Source organism: Micromesistius poutassou, assembly GCF_964030765.1.
Source record: "Micromesistius poutassou genome assembly, chromosome: 19".
NCBI lineage: Eukaryota > Metazoa > Chordata > Actinopteri > Gadiformes > Gadidae > Micromesistius > Micromesistius poutassou.
The window spans coordinates 12717087-12736864 of NC_140289.1; the positions used below are offsets into that span (position 1 = coordinate 12717087).

General features: G+C 44.5%; 1 protein-coding gene across 5 annotated transcripts in view; it reads left to right on the top strand.

The window, feature by feature from the left end:
- afdna (afadin, adherens junction formation factor a) overlaps positions 1–19778 on the top strand; it is an 85753-nt gene that overhangs the window by 49704 nt on the left and 16271 nt on the right. For all 5 annotated transcript variants that reach the window (XM_084483864.1, XM_084483868.1, XM_084483867.1 and 2 more), the window contains 13 exons: positions 2013–2107; positions 2488–2753; positions 3357–3500; positions 4516–4714; positions 5201–5307; positions 6116–6196; positions 10669–10734; positions 11400–11473; positions 11847–11965; positions 15197–15397; positions 18378–18472; positions 18626–18844; positions 19494–19713. In XM_084483864.1, coding sequence (XP_084339990.1) covers positions 2013–2107; positions 2488–2753; positions 3357–3500; positions 4516–4714; positions 5201–5307; positions 6116–6196; positions 10669–10734; positions 11400–11473; positions 11847–11965; positions 15197–15397; positions 18378–18472; positions 18626–18844; positions 19494–19713 — 1886 coding nt within the window. The remainder of the gene's footprint in view (positions 1–2012; positions 2108–2487; positions 2754–3356; positions 3501–4515; positions 4715–5200; positions 5308–6115; positions 6197–10668; positions 10735–11399; positions 11474–11846; positions 11966–15196; positions 15398–18377; positions 18473–18625; positions 18845–19493; positions 19714–19778) is intronic.

Here is a 19778-nt window from a genome sequence, read left to right on the forward strand (position 1 = left end):
GGATATATAATGTTCCCGAGGGAGCGGAGGGACCTTCTATGGTGGAGTTTGTGCAGAAGTTACTACGGGAAACTTTGGAGGCTCCCCCCACCACGGAGCTTGGTATTGAAAGTGCGCACGGGGCGTTGGCCCCTAGATCGTCCGGAGATAGAGGACAAGGTCAATAATAATCTGGCTTCTTTTAGGTTTAGCATCTAAAGTCGGCTTTACCTGATAGTATTAGGCCTTTTAATACCAATGACATGGCAGCGGAAAAAACGGTACTAGTTTATTCTAACTATTCTAGTAGTCCCAGTCCCCAATCCCATTTTACTAGATCGATTAACTTAAACATACTAGATACCATCTAGAGGGTACATCTAGAGAAAATAAGTCCATTCTTTTAGTGTCTCATTTCTCCTAGGACAAAATCACTGTAAGCCAAAGAGTCAGAAATAAATGAATTGATGTATTTATTTACCATCTCTTAACAAAATAAATTGTACATCATTCAATTTGCATCAAATGTGAGTAATCACCACAGACAATACAAAGCCAGCCATTTGCCAGAACCAGTAGCTCACACAACGTCTTATAAGTTATAAATGGAAACAAAAACAACCAATTTCAGGTCAAAAAGACAGGTCAAAGGTCAGATGTCAATATGTTGTGCTTGGTTTATATGACTCGGTCTATCCGTGAATAAATAAATAAATAACCCTAAACAATTGCATAAAAGAGAAGCTTCCGTGGATGTTGGATACTACTACTAATTCAGGTTTTTCTCTGGGAAAATTCAACCAAGTCCTGAAGGAGACAATATGCTTAAACATGAAACTGAATGACATGAAAGGACGAAGTGTGTGTGTGTGTGTGTGTGTGTGTGTGTGTGTGTGTGTGTGTGTGTGTGTGTGTGTGTGTGTGTGTGTGTGTGTGTGTGTGTGTGTGTGTGTGTGTGTGTGTGTGTGTGTGTGTGAGTGAGAGATAATGAATCACTACATGGGTATTATTCTCAGAGCCTTATCTAGACACACAACAAGGCGTTTTGGAAACCAATAGTTTTCGCTTAGCATGCTAGCGCTAGTGAGCTCAATTACGTTGCTAAATGAAGCAAAATCTTTCAACACTGTCGTTTTCAAAAGAATGAGCTTACACATAAATAACTTACTTACCTCACACTCTGTGGAGGCCGAAACCTCCTCCACACGTGTTATAGAGCCTCTAGAGTTGCATCCATCCATCCGGTATCCAGCACACACATTGGAAGCTCCTGTTTTGTGTTGCAGTAAAATGCGCCCGTAAGGGAACGACCGCTATGTGAAAGTAGCGGTCTGTTTTTTTTTTTGTTTTTTTTGGCCTGGTCGTAGGGATGGCCAGAGTGGCAACTTTTGAGAAGCTTTTTCAAATTTGTACTATTCAGGTAACAATGATGAGGACACACAGAAGTTATGATCAATTCTGTTGAAATGTTTGACACTAAAAACCAATAAAAAAATTAATTACAAAATAGGCGAACTGAGGTAAAACTACCCATCATAGGTATTGTATAGAGATGTGGAAGAAGAGGGCTCATGAAACAGAACAGGGCTCACATCAGGAGTCATGGAATGTCTGTTAACCAGCGTGGGGAGCTTCAGCTAGTTGAAGGTGGGGAGGGGGGGTGCTGTCCTGTAGTACGTGTCGGTACTGTACAGTGGCTAGCCTACATACTAAATCCCAGAGTAACAGCGATGGTTAATAGAAACCACATGTGACCATGTAGGAAGTCAGACCTGTCAAGCTAACCGGCCAAGTGGAAACCGACAAGGAAAATTAGCCTCAGCACAACTGCTAACGTGCGCAAATGTTTTTTGGTGTCTTAAATGAAAGCACGGTTCCTCCATTGTTGAAGTGCATGATGGGAGAGAGGAACATTGGAGCCTAGAACGCATGTATTTTATGAGAGTATCTTGGTTCAAAAGTGAAAACACATTTTTGTAACGCAATAATGGTATTGCACATGTCAAAGGTTGTTGTGTGCCGTTTCTGTCCAGGTATTTGGTGCATTGCCTCCAGGCTGACCTGAACAACTACATGCCAGCCTTTCTGGACGACCCGGAAGAACACAACCCACAGAGACCCAAGATAGGTGTGCACAACAATCATTCTGCCCGCTTCCTCTCACTCCTACTGGCTCACCTCTTCCTCTCGCTCCTACTGGCTCACCTCTTCCTCTCACTCCTACTGGCTCACCTCTTCCTCTCGCTCCTACTGGCTCACCTCTTCCTCTCGCTCCTACTGGCTCACCTCTTCCTCTCACTCCTACTGGCTCACCTCTTCCTCTCACTCCTACTGGCTCACCTCTTCCTCTCACTCCTACTGGCTCACCTCTTCCTCTCGCTCCTACTGGCTCACCTCTTCCTCTCGCTCCTACTGGCTCACCTCTTCCTCTTCAACACAATCTCGTTCTGCCTCATCCCCTCGTCAGTTTAACTATGCACTAATGTCTAAGCATGTCTTCCCCCACAGAGGACGTGTTGCACACACTGACGGGTGCCATGTCACTGCTGCGGCGTTGCCGTGTCAACGCAGCCCTTACCATCCAGCTGTTCTCACAGCTCTTCCACTTCATCAACATGTGGCTGTTCAACAAGCTTGTGACAGAGGCCGATTCGGGACTGTGCTCCCACTACTGGGGAGCCATCTTGCGCCAGCAGCTCAGCCACATTGAGGCCTGGGCCGAGAAGCAGGGCTTGGAGCTGGCTGCCGACTGCCACCTCAGCCGCATAGTGCAGGTACTGCAGAGGGGGAGTGGGGGGGAGTGGGCACATAGTGCAGGTACTGCAGGGGGGGAGTGGGCACATAGTGCAGGTACTGCAGGGGGGGGAGTGGGCACATAGTGCAGGTACTGCAGGGGGGGAGTGGGCACATAGATGCAGATAGGAGGTTCTGGGTAAGGGGTCGGGTAACAGAGGGGCCGGGTACCAGAGGGGCGAGTGTGCTGTGGTAGGGGGGTAAACAAAGTTTCCTATGCATCCTAAAAAACGTTGTGGTTCTCCAGTCTGAGAACAACTGTAACATGATAATATATTGGACCTCAGAAAGGTCGTAAGAGATTTTTGAACTATGCAAAGTAGTGACATTAGTAGTCACAGTAGTCATTGTTGCACAAAGCATTGTGCATAATATTCAATCTCCATATATAGAGGCAATTGTAAATAGTAGATCAATACACACATGAACTACCTAGCCTAAGTAAACAAAAAGTTATCGAAAGATAATGAAAAATTGAAAAGGTTGTGCTTAGCGGGAACTGTGAGAATGGAGATTCAGTATCTCTGAAGTGTAGCTTGGTAGGTTGTGTTTTGTTATTGTTCATTGTTCATGTGTCTTGCCAGGCGACCACCCTGCTGACCATGGACAAGTATTCCATGCAGGACGTTCAGAACATCCACAACACCTGCTTCAAACTGAACTCCCTGCAGCTCAACGCCCTCATGACCAACTACCACTGTGCCCCTGATGAGCCTTATATACCGCCTGTAAGACACACACGCACACACAGCGCCTGTGAGACGCACGCACACACAGCGCCTGTAAGACACACACAAACACACACACCGCCTGTGCGACACACACACACAAACACACACACACACCGCCTGTGCGACACATACACCACCTGTGACACACACGCGCACAGACATACAGACACTCTTAACACTCTTAACACTATTACATTTATTTTTATACAATGTCACTAAACCGGGAGCCCGGATTGGAGCTGCTTCGTACTTTTCTCTTCTTCCTGGATTTCTCTCTGCTTTCCACAATTCTCTTGATATTCCGGATATGTCCAAATAAATTAATGCAGTATTTAATCCACGCGAAGGGTCAGCATTACGGAGTTGGTAGCCTCACCGGCCACCTTTGATAAGTTGTAAACAAAACACTGTGACTCCCGCTGCATATTTTTGCATTACATCCTGCCCCCTACACGCTAAACCCAGGCGCCAGCCCGCACCTTAAATATACCAAGTATCTCCAATATGTGTGATCAAGTCTGATGCGTCTTATTTCCGGTTGTGTTGTTGCATTTTTTTAAAGTCCTGGTCATCTTCATTCTCTGGAGTTCATTCTGACTTCATGTTGGAAATGCCTACTACATACATACGTACATACATAAGCCTTACAGTATATACTGCCTGTAGCCCACACACTCTCTGTTATATATACTTACTTGCATACATACTGATAAACCTTACATCCCACCTGTAAGACTAACTCAGTCACTCAACCTGTGCTGTTTAGACATTGTTGGAGTCAATATGAAATTCAAATGATTTGGATGCCTACTTTGAATATCAGGAGTAAACATTGAGGTTACATGTCAACATCACGCATCAACTATGAATATTTATCAATATCACGCATCAACAGACCAATATGCCCTCTATTCAGGACCACCAGGGTTTACCCGGGACATGTATCGACCCCTGCTCTTTATTGGATTTGAACATGATGGTAATCTGAACTATGATTTGTGCTTGGCACCAGGAGCTTATTGACCATGTGGTGGCAGTGGCGGAGAACACGGCCGACGAGTTAGCACGTAGCGACGGGCGTGAGGTCCAGCTGGAGGAGGACCCCGACCTGCAGCTGCCCTTCCTGCTGCCAGAGGACGGCTACTCCTGTGACGTGGTGCGCAACGTGCCCAACGGCTTCCAGGAGTTCCTGGAGCCCCTGGTGCAGAGAGGTGAATGTTGCCCTGGCGACCCAGACCTTTGGCCGTTCAGAATGTGCTCTCTAAAGTTAACCTGAAACGTCTTCTATATTCTGGCTGTCCACTTGGTTTGCAACATTTCGTAACATGTGTAGAAAACACTTAACACAAGAAAACACAAGATGTGCTTTTTATACATTTCATGACGTTTTTTGTTGCACTTCTTTACATCTGTGAAAAACATTACATTTTCACATCTTTGCCACCCTCTATGCCTGCCTCCTTATCTGGCAGGAATGTGGTTGGTATGTAAGGTTCTCAGGTGGACCGCCAGCCCTCTCTGTTGACTTAAGACAGGAGATAGAGGAACAAGGACAGATAGAGAGGTTGTTTTTCAAAGAATACTCGTACAGCCAGTGGCTCTCCACTGGGCGTAGGTACAACATGAATGGAGTGACTGTACAGTAGTGTGTGGTCAGATGCTCATGAAGTAACACTACTGGTATGTGCTTGTTCTAGGGTTCTGTCGCCTGACCGCCCACCCCCGCTCTCCGGGCACCTGGACCATTCACTTCGAAGGAGCCGACTCTGAGAGTCACTTTGTGGCGCCAGACACCTCCGACATGGTAGGTGATTAGAAATCATACAGAGAATGTTGGCTTGATGTGTCGTAGTTGAAGGACTAATATGGGCGTTTTTTAGCCGGTGCCTAGACAGGTTGACACTAAGCCTCTGGGGCCACGGAGACCTTCAAATATACCTTAGGAAATACAGAACTTGAATGACCAAATTAACATTCATGGTAAAAGTGAGTAAGTTGTTATGTTATTGTATAGTAGAAGGCCCCCAATTCTCCCCCTTTCCCTAGATTTGAGCCCTAACCCTAGATTTTGCGTGTTCCCGTGAAGGGGTAGGGTGACCCAATACTTAAGGGAGCAAGGGGGAGTGCTGTTTTTCCCTTAAAATCAACCCTTGAACGCTAGCCAGCTCGTGAGCTGACTAGCATCTAAGGGCACTCAAAGCAAGTGTTCTTGTTAAGGGGAGAGGAATGGGACTGGGCCCATGTTTTTATCTCTATGCACATATTCCCTAGCAAGACCAGCATGCCCCCTGCAGGAAGCATGTGGCTCATATTGATGCCTGTGCTCCTGACCGCCCCGCCCCTGCCGGCCCCGCCCCCGCCGGCCCCGCCCCGCCGGCCCCGCCCCACTGGCCCCGCCCCGCCGGCCCCGCCCCACTGGCCCCGCCCCACTGGCCCCACCGGCCCTACCCCACTTGTCTTTGGACTTGGTTGTTGAACAGACGTGTCACTGGACCAAGGATCAAGCAGATCTTGTTTGTGGACCTAAGTTGTGACAGAAGTTGTGACAGAAGTTGTGACAGAACAAAGATCTGTTCCTCCGCTTAACACGTCTGCTGCCTCTTCCCTTTCAGTCGATGAAGAAGGAGCCGGAGGTCGTCACGGTGACCCTGAAGAAGCACAACGGCATGGGCCTGAGCATCGTTGCAGCCAAGGTAGTGTGTGTGTGTGTGTGTGTGTGTGTGTGTGTGTGTGTGTGTGTGTGTGTGTGTGTGTGTGTGTGTGTGTGTGTGTGTGTGTGTGTGTGTGTGTGTGTGTGTGTGTGTGTGTGTGTGTGTGTGTTCAGTAAAATAGTGACGGGTAGTGGGCTATGTATGGCTCATTAACATGCTGTATTCTTTCTAAAACAAGAAAGAGCATTTAAAGTTTTCAATTTGAGTTTCTAAAAATAAACCAGAGCTTTGGTATGTCCTGTTGCTGGTGTGGGTCCAAAGTCCCAGTGCTGCAGGGTTGAACTGTGAGGCCAAACGCACTACGATGATACAGCAACAAGTCCTCTCTCAATCTTTATATTTAGTCCTCTACAGCTGGACAGTAGAGCAGTTTGTTGGCCTAAGAAGAAGATGATGAAGTATTGGGATGGAACTAAATTCCATTTAAGAGAGTTAATGTGTCGGTGGGTGTTCTGGTCTGGCTATGTCCCAAAGCAATGGGGCTTTAGAACGGGTTCCAACCTGTTAAATGTGTATAGCAAGGCAACTCTATTTATATAGCAGCTATTTATATATTAAATTTGATCCAATAGGAAGTATGTCTGTTTTCTCTTCTCCATGTATAATATTTGGTTATAATGCACATAAGATTGTTGGGCAGATCGAATCAGAGTGGACTCCGTGCCGCCTGCACATGATTTGCCTAGCGGCCTTTCACTGTACTGCCCTGTGGTTGATTCTAAATATGCAGCTGTTAAGAGGTATCCTTACAGGAGCTTTGGGAGGGCGGTTCTTTCCTCTTCATCACATAAACAGTTAGCTCAAGCTAACAAAGCAGAACTTGGCTAGTGACATGGGATTGGCCGCTCTGTGCTGGGTTCCCCCACCCCCTCTTCAAAAGGATAAGCAGAGGGGAGTGTGTCAGGACGGGCCGCTGTAGACGCACAGTAATGGTGTTATCAGCTACTTCTGCTTTGGACTCGTATGTAGGCATTTAATTAGGTGGCTTTAAGGAAGAAAAACGGAACACTGTTTACTGCATTCCTACCTGGGGAAAAAAGTTACTTATTTTCTGGGATCTGGGTGTTTTACCGGATCTGGTCGCAGTGTGGAATCCTGGCGTGTGCAAGTCAGCTGTAGAACATGTGGATCTCTGTGGTGGGCAGGCTACATGCTGAGGTACAGTGCAGTTTGTTTCTGTGTTATGCCGCACTTCTGTGTACATCCTTTTATCTTTGGGCTGAGGCTGGCTTTATCAGTTATTCAAAGGATCTATACTTGGGTGTACATAAAACAACTGCAAGAAGCAGTCGGACATTACCCTAAAACAAGTGTCCACATGTGTGTACGTGTGTGCATGACCTGCAGTAAGAAGCAGGCTGTGTTTAATGCGTGGTGTACATTCTAGCTATACCAGCTAAATGCTGCTTGTTTTGGTCCAGTGTTGATTCACATTCCATGGTCATTGATTCAATGTTGAACTATTGAGGCATAGAGAACTATGAATATCTTTCCTGTTGCAGCTGTGTATTGTTTTTCCTTGGCGTTGGATTGTGTGGAAGGCCTTCCTTCCCCGACATCTCACAGCTGGAGCTGAAGGAAACTGAGCCCTGCTGGTCTTCCTCTTGGTAACCGTTTACTCATCGTACAATAGTTGGAGACAGCGTGCTGCATTCCTTTCAACTGCAGCGGCAGACACACTTCCCAGTTTGCAACTATAACTCAATGACCCATACTATGGGTCTGTCTTACCACCAATGGACTTGGTATGCTTTTATGGTACATCATGTTTTTTAGGACGTACCATTTCAGAATGTCTTCCATTGCTAGTGAGCCTAAATCTGTTATTGGACAGATCTGTGTTTGGAAATTCTTCAACGCTCGGTGGATCTGTTCCTTCAAATCTGCATTTCTCTCAGAAGGAACATTTACTAATAAGACCTTAATAATCCAGTGTTTCACCCAGTGCGGACCTGTTGGATGAATTGCCGTACTTTTACAGTTTCCATGTTTTTCAGGAATTTGAAGAAAATAAGTATTGGTGAAACAATAGCACGAGAGAGCTACCTCCCTGAGGGAAAGAACAATGAGGACACACACACACACACACACACACACACACTCTCTCTCTCTCTCTCTCTCTCTCTCTCTCTCTCTCTCTCTCTCTCTCTCTCTCTCTCTCTCTCTCTCTCTCTCTCTCTCTCTCTCTCTCTCTCTCTCTCTCTCTCTCTCTCTCTCTCTCTCTCTCTCTCTCTCTCTCTCTCTCTCTCTCTCTCCCAAGAGGGCTTTTAGCAAGTTGTGTGTTCACAAAGCTACAAGTGACTTGGATTTTCCCCTTTCGTGAAGCTCCCATTTTGGGACTCTGGCCTAAACTGACTTAATCTGCATTTAATCCTCCTCAAACTAATAGAGCTTGCTCGGGGATTGACTAGTTTGGTTGGGGATTGACGGAATGTTGATTATCAAATGAGGAGATGGAGCAAAAGGAAAAGCCTAACACCATCACTGTCATTTATCACTTTTAACTTCAAGATGGGGTGGCTGACCCAAGTGCCTACAAAAATTCAACATATTATATATATTATAAACCACATATATATATTTAGCCCAATGCACTTCAGCTTTGCAGGCACTATTGACTGAATTGCTACCCCTTCAGGCTCTGACTTCCATGCACGCCCAGCTGCCGAGCGATGTTTGAAGAGGCGGCGGCCAGGGCGTCGTCAGAGGAGCCTCACTAGCCAGCAACACATCCCTACATATAGGAATCATCTCTTATCAGTTAAACATTGGGGATTTGATGCCCACACCGGCTATTTCAGTCCTGCATTGGACTACCCTTTCTACCCATTTCTCACCCTTGGCATTACTGCGACCCACACATATTTTATGAATCTAAATATTTTTTTTTTCTAAATAACTTTTTTGCACTCAATCTGCTGTAGCTGTTATGGTCCTGTGCAATGTGTGAAAACATACATCTGTGTTCACTGAGTACTTTGGGGAAGTCCACCAGGCTGAACTTTTAGTGGAAATTTGTAAGTAAAAGTGGATTTACTGATATCTAGTTATTGTTGGATACCCCCTGCGCTTTAGCCTTTACTGTAGTACAGAAGTTACATTCCTCTACTTGCATTCCTCTGTGGTGAATACTACATTGCACTTCATACTCTGTCAGTTCTAAACTTTCAGACAGCAAAGATCCTATTGAACTGTTATCCTGCATGTTAACTAGACATGTTAGATGTCTTGTTTGTCCAAGATTTAAATTTTGGCCCACTGTATATTTGAGTTTGACACCCTTGCTCTAGTGTTTTGTGTGCTTTTGACCGGCAGTGGGTCTGCTTATAGGTCGGAATGAAGCGGCCACCGATTCTTGACAGGATGGTACTTTATTCACACAACCGGACTCGTTCCGGTTGTGTGACTACACTGACATACGCTACCACTCGCGCTCCTCGCTCGTCCGCTCACTCGCTCACTCACACTGCCATTCTCGCACACACACATACGCTACTCGTAACACTATGCCTTGATATTGCGAATCAGATGTTCATGTTTTTTTCCCATCGATTTGAAAGTTAGACTATTAAACATGTTGCATTTTATACGGCCTAATTATGTCATTATTTAAGCTACATAGCCTAATGCCGCTAAGGACAGGATCTCACGGAGAGAGCCTGCTCCTTCGCTGTACATTTTCTCCAGCTGCAGTCATAGTTTGGCGACATGGCATGGTGTAATCTGGCTCGAGAAAAGCGATCAGATCGCGGAACCCCTTCGCCTTGACTACGCTTATATCTCCGGCTATAACTTTTAATTGGTTATTTTGAAAACAGAAAGTTGTTGCAACGTTTTGAACAGGACATTTAAGAAGTTTATACATGTAAAAAAAAAAAAAATATATATATATATATATAAAATTTTAGAGTTCACTTGAGCCAAGAATCGATCGTTGAGTCGACACATTTTTAACATCCCTAATTTGTAACTCGTTAGAGATTCAACAGTCCACAATTGGCATTGGAGGTGGAAGGCAAGCAGTTGGATTAGACTGTGTGTGAACATGTGCGTGTGGGTCTACCAGCTGGTCACAATGGAAAAGAATTTGGTAACAAAGCTCAATGGTAGTGTTCACTTACACTGTTCACAACGTTGTGTGTCTCTATGGTGGCTACTACAATGTGGACCTGATGGATTTCACACTGGTCTGTGAATGTATTGTCCCTTTCTCTAGCACAACAGCTCTTTCAACAACGGTTAAAATGTCAAGCAAAGCACATACCAAACCGGCAAATTCTGTGACTGTTATCCAAAATAATTTGTCAAAAATATGAAACAACGATTAACCACTACCGTGATGGAACTACCCGCTGACTCCCACGTGCTGGAGCTTTATTTCCCTGCTTTGTATCTTCATAACATCAATATGTATTGATGTTTATACAATGATATCCTTCTCTCTGTATCACTAGGGTGCAGGGCAAGAGAAACTGGGGATCTACATCAAGTCTGTTGTCAAGGGAGGCGCTGCTGACATGGTAATGATCTCACTCAGTCAGTCACTCACTATCTCCCTCACTCACTCAGTCACTCACTCACTATCTCCCTCACTCACTCAGTCACTAACTCACTATCTCACTCACTATCTCCCTCACTCACTCAGTCACTAACTCACTATCTCACTCACTATCTCACTCACTATCTCCCTCACTCACTCAGTCACTCACTCACTATCTCCCTCACTCACTCAGTCACTAACTCACTATCTCACTCACTATCTCCCTCACTCACTCAGTCACTAACTCACTATCTCACTCACTATCTCCCTCACTCACTCAGTCACTAACTCACTATCTCACTCACTATCTCACTCACTATCTCCCTCACTCACTCAGTCACTAACTCACTATCTCACTCACTATCTCACTCACTATCTCCCTCACTCAGTCACTCAGTCAGTCACTCAGTCAGTCACTCAGTCAGTCACTCAGTCAGTCGCTCACTCAGTCACTCAGTCAGTCGCTCACTCAGTCACTCAGTCAGTCGCTCACTCAGTCACTCAGTCAGTTGCTCACTCAGTCACTCAGTCACTCTCTCACTCAGTCACTATCTCACTCAGTCACTCTCACTCAGTCACTTGCTCACAGTCACTCACTCGCTCGCTCGCTCACTCACTCACTCAAACTCTGTTTGTTTCTTCTAGGATGGCCGTCTGGCAGCAGGGGACCAGCTGCTGAGTGTAGATGGGCGGAGTCTGGTGGGCCTATCCCAGGAGAGGTGGGATCACCTGACCAACAGTGCAACACCCTTACTTCCTGGTTGCAGGGACAGACATTTTGGCCTATACATGCTCGGGCCACAAGCTGACCGGCTGCTTATGAGCATCTCTTTATTTATAATAACCAAAATATAGCTTGTATTTGTATACCTAAAAAATAGACTGAATCATTGATGAATATTAATTCAGAGACAACCGTTAAGATTAAAGACCAATTCCAAGTAAAACAAAAACGTTGTCAAGTCAGAGATGATTGAGTGACAAGTCACAAATATTGAGTCAGAGCTCGAAAACCTGGAATTTTGTCCTAGAAGCCTGCTCTTTTGGTCATGCTTCATCCTCTCTTCAATCTGTCATTGTTTGTGTGGTCAGAGCTGCAGAACTGATGACACGAACGGGCTCTGTGGTAACCCTGGAGGTGGCCAAGCAGGGTGCCATCTACCATGGCCTCGCTACTCTGCTCAACCAGCCAAGCCCCATGATGCCCCGAGGTTCGTACCACCTTCCTGCTGCTAGCTCCTGGTCTGTTGTACCTGTTGCATTCCTGTGACCTGAATGGTTGCTAGATAGTTTTCATTTCTGAAACTGTATAAACACATGTTTTGTTGGAGTAACGTTCAAAAGGGTAACTGCAATATCACGTTAGAACTGTGTGGAGGTAGACAGTGGCTTTCTGATCCACTCTTGGTCCGAGCCTGACTCTGTTACAGATGTAATGTGAAGCGGGTCACGAGCCACAGAGAACCACGTTGTGCAGCGTCAACTTCAGGCCTTGTTCTGTGTTTAATATATTGAGTGGTCATGTGATGACTATAGGTCTTGTTCTGTGTTTAATATATTGAGTGGTCATGTGATGACTATAGGTATTGTTCTGTGTTTAATATAATGAGTGGTCATGTGATGACTATAGGTATTGTTCTGTGTTTAATATAATGAGTGGTCATGTGATGCTTATAGGTCTTGTTCTGTGTTTAATATATTGAGTGGTCATGTGATGACTATAGGTCTTGTTCTGTGTTTAATATAATGAGTGGTCATGTGATGTCTATAGGTCTTGTTCTGTGTTTAATGTATTGAGTGGTCATGTGATGACTATAGGTCTTGTTCTGTGTTTAATATATTGAGTGGTCATGTGATGACTATAGGTCTTGTTCTGTGTTTAATATATTGAGTGGTCATGTGATGACTATAGGTCTTGTTCTGTGTTTAATATATTGAGTGGTCATGTGATGACTATAGGTCTTGTTCTGTGTTTAATATATTGAGTGGTCATGTGATGACTATAGGTCTTGTTCTGTGTTTAATATAATGAGTGGTCATGTGATGACTATAGGTCTTGTTCTGTGTTTAATATATTGAGTGGTCATGTGATGACTATAGGTCTTGTTCTGTGTTTAATATATTGAGTGGTCATGTGATGACTATAGGTCTTGTTCTGTGTTTAATATATTGAGTGGTAATGGCTCTTTGATGACTTTAGGTCTCGTCCTTTCTTTAATGAGTGGTTATGGCGCTGTGATGCACGCCAAGGTTTTGAGCAGTGCTGTAAGTTATAGAGCAAGTATGGTGGCGCCGGTGTTTGAGCTCTCATTGGAAACACAACCAACGTAACGTTTCACTGAAGAGCCACTGCTTTGGGGCACCGGGAGCCACCGGGTAGAGAACTGTTAAGGCCCAGTCCTTACCACAGCGACCCGGGTTTGATTCCTGCCCGCTGTCCTTTGCTGCATGTCTTCCCCTCTCTCTCCCATACCTTCCTGTCTTACTCACTCTTCACCAAAAAGGATAAAACAAGCATTGAAAAAAAACAACATTGTACAACGGTTCAATGAAATTGCACCGTAGCAATAGCACTATTCAAGTGCAAAGAAATGTGTAGTGAAGAGTAGGTTTGTACTGGAGCCACAAACCACCAGGAAGCAAGGATGTGTTTACTTGACTTCACTTAGCAAGCAAAGCAGGTTTGGTCGTGATGATTGTCATGGTTCTAGACAAAGAAAGAGATAAGTTATAATATCTCTCTTAACAAACATAAATTTGGCCTTTAAATCAAATGAAATACTTTGACATTGCAGTACTTCATAACATAATGTAACAAAGTAAAGATCAGCCATTTAACCATCACATCATTTCTAAAACAAACACTATTCCAATAAGTATAAAGAAATTACTTATTACTTACATTGAAGGTAATTCAAAAGACACACGGCAAACACCTTCACACACTCAATCATGGTGAGGAAGTGGTTAGACAAAGGGGGGAAGGCCTCACTAGGCCTCTATTTATAGTGGGAGGAGCAAGGGGGAGGAGCAAGGCTGTACACTGAATCACCACTTGGTGTCTCTTGTAGTGGTGAGGTGGAGTGAAATGCACCTGCAGTTTCTAACAAAATGCAATATTGAAGGTGACCCGCACATGTGGGGGACACCAAATGAAGAGTAGTGGCACCAGTGCCAGCAGTAGTAAATGAGCGTCTTGAGCCCTGCTGTGTTGAGCCTAAGAGCTGCTTTCAGACAATCTGAGTAAGTAATTCCCCCACAAATTATTCGGCAGGGGGGGTCCTAAGAGTACTAGCCAATGAGAGGCAGAGCACGGCAGGTCATGACTTCGCCATCCGTCTGATCTGACGACTAGACCCCACTGCTGCTGAATGAATGAATGAATGAATGAATGAAAACTTTATTGAACAACAATTAACAAAAAGTGTGATTAAAAAAACACAATAAAGCCTAAAGGCTTGTTTCCATTGTGGTCCTTTAGATGGAAGGGGAGAACAATGGTACAAATGCTGATGGGCCATCTCGTGGCGCTTGTTCGCCCGTGCCTTCTAGCTACTCTTCCAGGCAGCGTGGAGGACACACTCACTGCAAGCAACCCGTTTATACAAGTTTTTGGTCGAGCAGGGGGTGTGTTGCTGCTCGCCATCCCGTGAGTTCTAGTGTGAGTTCAATGTTCCTGAACTCGCCAACACAAAATTTAACTGGTCCAGTTGTGCGTGATGGAATCTGAGTGTGTTAGTTAAGGGAGTACTCCTGTCCGTTCTGTGGACTGAAGTGTCGTTTAAAGGGAGTTTCCATTAAGAAGCCCGCTGGTGTTCCAATGTCAACAGAGGCCGGATGGCTCCGCCCTCGGCCCTGCCCGCTTTGACTCTATTACCAGAGGAATTCACCTCTTGGGCTGCATGTGTTTTATTGTTATAAGGGAAAACCAGTAATTGAACAGGCTGACTCTCCATATCATCATCAAATATGAATGTATGTAACAATGTATTGCCTAAGCTGTATTTATTGCACTATGCTTTCATCGATGAGAGCTGCAAGTTTTACCCACATTCCCAATGTTATTCTTGATGACTGCTGTGTTGAGCCTAGGAGTTGCTTTCAGAAGATCTGACATGTCCTAACCACATTATACCTTCCATATAAAAAACTAATATATCCGTCTCATCTCATGGGCGGCATTAGCTCAGGGGGAAGATGTTAGGCAATGCCGAAAGGGTATTTTTTTACTTTTAGCATTGTATACTAATGCACTTTTCACCCTTAATGTTTGGGTTGGCTGTAAAACTGATTTGCCCCTCGGGGACTAATAAAGGAATCTGAATCTAATATTGGGCGTAATTGGCAGCCCAGGTGCAGTGCCTCAATTGCCCACTAGGGGGAGCCACAGTCTCTGAGTCAATCTTCTAACTCAAACCTCTGAACACCCTTTCTGTCACCAGCGTCTGACCGCGGACGGGACAAGAATGGCAAGATGCGTCCCAAGAGCGAGGGCTTTGAGCTGTACAACACGGCCGCTCAGAACGGCTCGCCAGAGAGCCCGCAGGCCGGCTGGGAGTCGTACCCAGAACCCAAGAAGATGAGCGGGGAGGAGCGGCTGCTCAAGAACCGCGCCGACCACCGGTCCAGCCCCAATGTAGCCAGTGAGTGAACCCCTGATGTCTCTCACACTCACACACCTTAACATCGGTGATTCAGGTCCATTCATGTCATTTTATTTAAAGTGGCAACGTCGAAACTACCTACTAACTACTTCATACTTGCCCGGTGTATTTCTGGGGACCCGAGGAATTTCAGTATGGACTTATTTGGACCCACATGTTAGTATGAATAACCTTGGAACAAAAGGAAGAGCCAGCGTTGCTCTGTGCTGCAGTGGGGGCGGGGCTTATGGCTCTGCTGAGGGACGCCATTATGTCTTTAACTACGTTTGCAAAATGCCTACACACAGTTAACTTGGCGACTTTAGATGGATGCTGGATATACAACTGTTGACTAACATTATTCAGATGGACTTCACACTAGGCGTGTGTATTTCTGGGAACCAAAGGAAGTCAAGTTGGAAGGTGTTTAGATGAGTGCCTCTTAAAAAAACCGCAAGCAGCAATAATGAGCAACCTCTACAACTGGGTCTTCATGAGAGCCGAATGAGCAACCTTTGAGTCTTCAGTGCGCGAGATCTCCTTCATTTAGTTTGGATCCTAATTATGTGGCTTCAACCTGCGTGTTTGAATAATGCATTTTACCACAGGAGTATTACTACCGGAGTGAAAGTGGACTTTTTATTTGCAAATTTCAATGATAAAATACGCTGTCTTTATGAGTTTTAAGAGTTTAGGAAAAACTACGTAAAGGACAGTTTTTAACCACTAAAAGGGCAAATTCTAAGCTTAATGAAATACAACAGCTAAAAACAATATAGTTGCAAGCAACCATGACGGAGTCCTACAGTATGATGGTATCCTAATGAATACATGATGGTTAACATTATTTGATGTCATGCCATGTCTCACCAAATAGTTCATGAGTCCGATGCAATACCACTACACTGCGTGGACGTGTTGAGTGCCAAGGGCAGAATAGAGTATTCCATTCTTGGAGTTATGGTGAGCTTGGTAGGTAAGGTAATATGGCATTGGTATGCCTTAAAAACTGGTTTACCGGAAGTTGACATATCAAAACAATCACCAACCATGTTTCTAAAGCATACTTTGTCAAAGCCCACTGTCAAAACTGACATTTGCAAAATTAAGCCTGCTTTGGAGAGAGGCCTCGAATCAGAAAGGCAACTTCAAAAAAATGCAAATCAATTTTTTCTTTTCAGCGATAGACTTGAAATTTGTCATGGGTATACTATGGAATCTACTCTTTGTAGCCATATATTGTAGACAGCCGAGCCTGCGTGTTTTTGACGCAATGTTAGAGCTGTTTAAACATCAGAGATATTATATTATTTCACTTTAAAAAGTACAGTATATCTCTGCCAGCTTGGGCCTTATTGCTATGAATTTCACACCATATAGTCCCACAGTCACCTAGTACATGTGTGCTGATTTTGGAGCCTTTACAACTTCCGGCAACAAATCTTTTGGAGTGTGGGTGTTTGGTCGAGTTGGAGCCATTGCATCAAGTTATAATGATCTGACCATATGGGTCAGACTCTGAAAGTTGTTCATCATGACGAATGGTGCATGTGTAACAAGTTTCATGCATATTGCACTTTCCTAGTGGAAATGACTAGACTGGGTAGCCCCGCCAATTCTGCCGGCGATTTGAGTTCGCTCTGCAGAAGGGTCTGGAGAAGACCCACATTTCTTTTTAGTTTCGATACGTTTTTGCGGGAGCCAATCACCAAGCTGGCTTTTCCGCCTGGTGTGGCTTGTATAACACAATGACGACAGGGAAGTGACGGCAAGCAGCCAATTGCGTACACAGTCAATTTAATTCCGCCCATTGATCATGCCTCTTGTGCTGAAGAAAATTACAGCAGCTTCCCCAGACCAACGTGCAAGCTACGATTGAGCTTGGTCTGGCAATAGCCAGGCTAGGAAAGGGCAGCCTGTTGAGTATGTTGCACTTCAAAGGCTTATTATTGAGCCACCTATAGTTAACTCTGGCCCGTCCATTTTTATTCCTGAATCATTTCACTACAAGTTCTACGAGTTCTACAAGCCTACCACCTTTCATAACCTTTGACCATGTCATTTTTGAGATAAAAAAATTAAATAATAACGATAGGGTTCCTACGGTTTGGTAGGACCCCCTAATTATGAGAAGAAACCCAAACAAGTAGCATTTATTGAGTCTTTAGCGGGGGGTTCCCAAACTTCTTCATCTCGACACCCAAAGGGGAAATTTGGTGTCATTATAAACTACTGATAGAGAATACGGAACAAATGGAAATGAAATGTTTTATTTCCATTCAAAAAATACTTAAATCACAGCAATGTGCGGAGTGTAATGTTAAGTTTCTCATCACCTCATTTCAAACTTGCACTAAGAACTTGAAACTGGAGCAGTAAGTTCTCACTAGTACTCACTAGGTAAGCTGGAGTGGAGAGTGCGGTCAAGTATATTAAGTAAAAACAGAAGCAATCTCAGCAATAATCACTCTTGACAATAAGAGTGTCAAAACATTTTATATTACACTTTTAAATGAATGAAGTACTGAGGTTCATGTGGTTGAATGTCGTTATTTAAGTAAATCAATTACGAAATCAATAACGAGCATTTCTTGCATCTTTAGTTCATTGATGGATATTCATATAGCCTATGTAGTTAAATAAAGGGTAGGCCTACATATTATAAATGTGGAATTTTATTTGTCTATTAGGAGGAATGATCATTTGTGAATAGTGATTAGTACAAGCCACAATATGGCAGCATTACAAGTGTCACATGGAAGTGCAGTAAAAACCAGGAGGCCTCGGTTACACTTCAATTTACAATAATTACCGCCTGTCAGGAATGTCCTGAATGTACTGATCAATTAATTATTTGTTAGTTCATTTCATTGTTCATGAAATGGTGAGCCAAGACTATACTGATACCTTGATTTAACAGTTGATCATTTGATTTGTATTTAAATTGCTAGTGCTTTAATCCATACTTTTATTCATCTAGATCAAGGTCAGAGTCCGAGAAGCAAGTCCGACTACCCTGGTGGGCCAGGAACCAAGATCACGTCTGTCTCCACCGGCAACCTATGCGCCGCTGACGTGAGAAACCAATGCTGACACATGCCACGTGTGTGTGGCCCAACGTCTTGTTGTGGAAAATCACTCTAGTCACACTAATTACGATAGGTTGCCTGGCACACTGTAAATATTGAGCCTAATTTTGAACCATGTGGTTGTACTGAAATCCTTTAGGAGGAGGACTCTCCCCCTCATCCGGAAGAGTACCCCATCCCAACGCAGACGTACCCCAGGGAGTACTTCACCATCCCAGCCTCCAAGAGCCAGGACCGGGTGGTGGTGGTCCCTGGGCAGGGCCAGAACCAGGCTCCTCCTGCCCAGCATTGGCAGCCCATGGATGACAGGGAGCGCTTGCCAGGAGTCCTTTCCGAAGGACTTCACAACAGCATGCAGGTAGGCAGACTAATCAATAAAATATATATTTTAAGGTGGGAATGTTAAAAAGATTGTACATTTCTCCAGCCTAATTGTTTCTCAGAATTGCGAGTCTCCAAAAAGTTTGATGCTAAAAATCTGAAAAACTTCAAAAAGTTTCTCAGAATCAACCATAAGTCAAAATGACACAAAATCTCGTACACATGATCTATGGACTTGTTGGATCTTACACTTTGACATTGTTTATGTAATAAAAAAACATTGCAGAGTTATGGCAATTTCTAGATATGCGAATTAGCATTATTCTATCAACCACGAGTCATCTTCAGAATGAGGTAGAAACTTGAAACGTGCATAGAGGGCACCGCCCTTAACATGTACATACATATTACATATCACAATGCATATAATTAACTTTGTGTAGATCTAGCGCCCTTATGGCATCCTGCTATAGAACAGTTCCCCCTAGTGGAGGCTCTAGTAGATCTAGCGCACTTTGTGTGTGTGTGTGTGTGTGTGTGTGTGTGTGTGTGTGTGTGTGTGTGTGTGTGTGTGTGTGTGTGTGTGTGTGTGTGTGTGTGTGTGTGTGTGTGTGTGTGTGTGTGTGTGTGTGTGTGTGATAAAAATGAAGAAAGACCTTGTTAGTTAACCTGGTGTCCCTCCTCAGCGTGTGGATAAGATGGGCCAGTCCCAGGAGGAGCTGTACCCTGCCCCAGGGGGCTTGAGGCAGGAGGAGCAATACCCTGCTCCAGGGGGCTTGAGGCAGGAGGACCTGCTGCACCTCCAGCAGCAGCAGCAGCTTCACCAGCGGGAGGAGCAGCACTACCGGGAGAATGAGTACCAGCGTGAGGCTGACTACGCCCACCGTGACATGGACTACCAGAGAGGTCAGCTGACATACATTGGTTTTAAAGATCCTATGGCATGCTACTTTATGGATGCTTTTATATAG